A 5,463-nucleotide genomic window follows, 5' to 3' on the forward strand; every position below is an offset into this window, starting at 1 on the left:
TATTGGCCACATGGTCAACAAATACTTCCCGACAAAACGAATACCAGTCAAAAGCTGTTTTAGAACTAACATTAAAGTTCAGGTAATCTTGTCGCAGCGGCACTAAACACAATATTGACGCAACAACATAAAAAATGTCCGTCAATGGTAAATGGGCGTTTTCAAAGAAAGTCCCCTTTTTCGCACTGGCAGTAAACCGACACTTAATTTTCTTTCGTTTCGGTGCAGGCGTATAGTACTTTCCACACCGAAAATTAAAGTCCCCAAATTCGTTTACCACGAGTTCGTTGCCAAACTTTCTATTCCCACAACGCCTAGTCCGGTTATAAGCCCCGTGGTTTACATAAAATTGCAAAACTCCATACTCGTCTTTACGGATTGCTTCCACGTAAGATAACGAACATCCAACACAAAGGTCATTACCACTACTGAACTAGGAGTTTAAGAATAGACACGGAGGAACAAAATAGTTCAAAATGGCGTCCCTTCTTTATTTGAGAGAGCCGCGGAGTAATACCAAACTGTCAAATAAGGAGGTTAAGAATAGACACGGAGGAACAAAATAGTTCAAAATGGAGTCCCTTCTTTATTTGATTGAGCCGCGGAGTAATACCAAACTGTCAAATACGGATAGTGTTGCCAGAGCTACTGTTAAAAACAGAGTTTTCAGAGGATTTCAAAAAATTAACATACCTTTCCATGGTAACGTTATTGTAAATTGATACCCAACTTTCAAGTAAAACTTAAAAATTAATGCGTTTAAACACATTTTTCAGGAAAACCGTTGATGATAGGGTAAAATGTTACTAGACCTATTTTTGTAGATCAAGCAATTTTCTAAATCTCATTGCAAATTTGTTTTGAGCTACGACCAAGAGTTCGGCCGCTATCGGGCCCGGAACGTAAATGTTTAAGTGAAAAATTCAAAAGTTTTCCAATTAATTGTGTTTTGCGCCTAAACCGAAAGAGATAGTGCAAAAGGCCACGTGTCCTTTTTTGAAGATATAATTATTTAACATAAAAAACTAATTATCGTTCCGTGCAACAGTTGATATTTCGGCTGCAATGGAGCCCATCATCACACTTTTCACGTATAACTTATAAAAATAAATGCATTTAAACGCATTCTTTGGCTAAACCATTGTGGATAGGGCAAAATTTTACAGGTTATTTTTTGTACATGACGTAATTTGCTAAACCTGTTGAAAATTTTGTTTTGAGCTACGACCAACGGCTCGGCCACTATCGAGCGCAGAAGGTAAATGTTTAATTTACACTTAATTGCGATTTGCGGCCAAAACCGAAAGAAATAGATCGAAAATCCACTGGACTTTTATTGCAGATCACTTTATTCGCGACTGATGATTTTCTGTCATATCCGAGCTAGCTATAACAGTTTGCCCGCTATCGGGCTTCAAATAAATACATGCAAGTTCGAAAAGTGCGAATGTTTGTGAATTAGTTTGAGAGGTTTAAAATTAAAAATTTCCGGTTTTCAGCACTTCTATATGTGGGTTAGAATTTTGTATACCCTATCAGTGGGTTACAAATGCGGCTATATATGCACAGGGATTTAAAATTTTAAATGTTAATAGCTGGACAGCTTATTATCAAAGACATAAAAGAGAATCCAGATTTTTATAATTATTATTAGTGCTAGTAGGTATGCTTTGATGGTGGCAAGAGTGAAAAAAAAAAACAATTAGGGGAGATAATGGCAAAACTGGAAATACAAAAACTTTAACCACTAATAAATAGCCTACATAAGAATACAAAACATCAATTAAAACCGTACATAAAATGTTCAAAAAAATACAAGTTATCTTAAGTCTATAATTAAGTGACAACACCACACACACTACACACACACACACACACACACACACACACACACACACACACACACACACACACACACACACACACTCTCGCGCGCACACACTTCTCTGGCGTATCAGCAGAATCTTGTCGCTACTTCTTCTTAACGAAGCCCAGCTGCTGCAGTACCTGCCTCGCCACACTGTTAATGTGACGAAAGCGGTCTGGGCCAATGTTGACTCCTCCACGCCAGCGGGACACCACCACCATCACGTTAGTGGCTCCCGTAGCCTGCAACAATCAACAATATATAACATGATATAAGAGTGGATTCTTAATTATTAGGCCTGCTTTGATATTCCGATTCACATCATGTCAAACATTCCTATCACAAAATAATGTAATCTCATACTTTGGATATATATTTATGTTTATGTTTAACTGTATGCCTGATGAGTGTTTTAAACATAGTAAATTGCAATTCTCAACATTATTCTGTTTGTGTAACATTTAATGATGAAAACTTCCGGAAAAACTTGTTTTTCAGTTTAGCATCGTTAAAAATAAATCTTAAACAAAAACTCTTCAACTCTTAGTATTTATAAAATGATCTAAATGTACTAAAAAGTATGGAATTTTGTTTCTGAATAACCAGTGAAAGTATTATTTAAACTATATTAATATTTTTAGTTTACCACCGTTTGAGTTGTCCGCGTATAAATTGTGAGTTGCTTAGCCGATCTACTGTTTGATATAAATGTTTGAGTCTGGCTACCTGCAGTAAATGAAGGAGTCGCCCCCCAGCAGCCTTCTCCCCGTCATCGTCGCATTGCTCATGCATGCAACCCTCGTGGAGCACTCTGTACGCATAAATATTATGCGTTGCTTGGCCGATCTTTTTGTTGGCCAGCAACGTCGACAACACCTCCCTATACAGTCAGTAGTGGTTACTAAAGTAAATTAGATATCATTTTTAGCTAAACAAGTGAATGTATCACTCTTTATTAACTGAGAGAAGAATATAAAAGATGCAAGGAATAATGTGTAATGCAGCAGTAGTTAGTGAAACTTTTAGTAGATGAAACCAGTTATTAAAATATAAAGATTAGTCTTAAAACTATAAAGAAATTTACAACTACTAATGTAGTTTTAAATGTTCAAAACATACCCTTGAGCCAAGCCTAAAAGCTGTATTTATGGAAAATTGTCTAGTATTGTTCGCGCATTCAACAAATTAATAATTCAGCACGATATGTTCCTTTCTTAATATACTAGTGCATAATTAAAGATACCATTGTTTGGGTTCCCAGTTCTTTTGAATTAAGCGTCCTGTTTTTTTAAAACTTTTTAAGGAATGGAAAAAAAGAATTTTGAAAGCAAAGCCTACAGAAACATGGACAAAAAACAGCTATTAAACATAACCGTTATTACACTTGAACAGGTTTGACTGCAATTTGGTGATAATGTCTTGACTTTAATGAATTCAGAGACCTCTTCATTTTACCGTTATTCATTATTCGCCAGGATCTTTAACTCTATAAACTGAAACTGTAAAAATGATCTTCAGCTGAATATCGTCTGAGCAGTGATAATCGACAGTTAATCGTTTTGGAGAGAAAACTTTCTTTCCGAGACTAAATTTGGGTTATGAAATTTCGATTATTACTTTTTATATGTTACCGTTTATTTTATGGTTAATAAATTTAAAAAATATATTTAACACCACACAAAAATATATTAAATTTTCTAATTCAATTTTGGATGAGTTCGTCAACGATTTTTGTTGGCATCAATATGTTGTAATTTTTCCTCCTCTCCCCCCACGCAGAAATATGAGATTTTAGATATAAGTATACTTCTTTTAAAATAACAAGTCTTACGTTTAGGACTTGTTAAACCTAAAGAAAGGTATTTGGAAGGATTGAATACAGAATCGAATAGTAGTCTTCTATTCAAATACAGCCTTAATATCTATTATTAAAATACATCAAAATTAATTTAAGTATATATATATATATATATATATCTGGACTCTGAAAAGAATAATTTTCTTGATTTTTAATTTTGAAGTAATATATACAAACTGATTTGATGATACAAAAAATTGGTGATTGATAAACTAATTCATGATTACATTTGTAAACACTTGAGAAAAAAGATTCATGTTTACTATACATATTTTTTTCAATATTATTTTAAGTTATTTTATCTATGATTTTAATCTATTTAAAAAATTATTGGGAAGAAGCCTTGTAGTAGAAATTTGAAGTATTAGGTAAACAAAGATATTATTTATTAAGTTCGTAAATTATAGTTATGACATATTTGATAAAGGCAAAAAAGGCAAAGGAGTTTCCACCATTTTGGCATGGGCAATTCCAATGACAAAGAAATCAATTGCAGTAAGGAAGTAAGACAAGCCTAGAGTTGTATGTTAGAAACACTTGGCACAGATAAAATATTGGAATATATATTCTAATTCATTATAAATAGATAAATCGTATTTTATTCTTGATATCATTAAATTTTCCTATCACTAATTATTAATTATATAATGTACCACTGAAGTAAAGTTCCAACTAATCCTTACTGTAACTATACTTGGAATAATATTATAACCCATAATTTTATACGTTATGCAAACATATCAAATATTGTTAAATGACATAAAATCTATTTGAAAACTATTGCTAATAATACAGGAAACAAAATGTTATGCACAATTACTTAATTGGAAAGCAAGAAATGTGATAGTAATAAAAATAACAAATGTAAATTTAGAATAGCACTTCAATATTGTTTCACACGTCATGCTACTTAAATAATAAACAAATTCTGCTTACAAATTGACATTAGCTATGATTAGACTGTCTTGTAATCTGTATGAATAGCAATAATTTATATATTTGTCTGTAAACTATATTATAAAAAATCAGTACGGTAAAGAAGTACGTTTTTAAAATATGATTGATATTAAACACATTCAATAAATGTTTACTTACTTGACCTGCTCCACGGAGGTTATAAGAGCTGCATGAGCCTGAAATATGCTCTTCCGTCCGGTCGATGACGGGGTCCCCATGGGTGATTTTCATGTTATTGGTGTTGCTGAGTTTTGGGCTGCTGGAATTTTTTTACGTTTTCCACTAATTTTAAGCTATTACTGGAGACATATTTATTCTGGAGAAACTCCCTTAGTGCCTCCACCCACTGGTATATGACACTTTCACCAAGGTTCTCCCTAAAACATAGAACTAATATGTATTCCCTATACTACTAATAACCATTATTCCCAATATAATATCCAGACTCTCAAATCAACCTGTATTCACTATAATACTACTAATAACCATTATTCCCAATATAATATCCAGACTATATATATAGCCGCACTGGGCAGAGCTTATCTGTGCTTAAGCCTTGCACAAACTTGTTGCTAGTCTGTGTGTGTATTTTTCTTAAAGCAACTTTATTAATTTTAATTAAAATTTATATAGTGATTTTACTGGATAAACATAATATGATTTACGAAACAAAAGAATGTGCATGGACAAGTTAAACACAAAAGAATTGGTTATTTTTATTATTTGCTATCTGATATTCAGTACAGGTATTCGGAAAGTCAAGTGAAAAAGAATTTCCAGT

The 5,463-nt window shown here is 32.9% G+C and overlaps 1 protein-coding gene across 1 annotated transcript; it reads right to left on the bottom strand.

The window, feature by feature from the left end:
- Positions 1-1,971: 1,971 nt before the first annotated feature.
- On the bottom strand, positions 1,972-4,900 carry LOC124365382 (protein IMPACT-like). The gene is made up of 3 exons (XM_046821359.1): positions 4,821-4,900; positions 2,594-2,747; positions 1,972-2,109 (listed from the first exon to the last, which is right to left on the bottom strand). Exons 1-3 carry the CDS (start codon positions 4,898-4,900, stop codon positions 1,972-1,974), a joined length of 372 nt encoding a protein of 123 aa, XP_046677315.1.
- Positions 4,901-5,463: the final 563 nt, after the last annotated feature.

This window comes from Homalodisca vitripennis, chromosome 6, assembly GCF_021130785.1.
Source record: "Homalodisca vitripennis isolate AUS2020 chromosome 6, UT_GWSS_2.1, whole genome shotgun sequence".
Taxonomy (NCBI): domain Eukaryota; kingdom Metazoa; phylum Arthropoda; class Insecta; order Hemiptera; family Cicadellidae; genus Homalodisca; species Homalodisca vitripennis.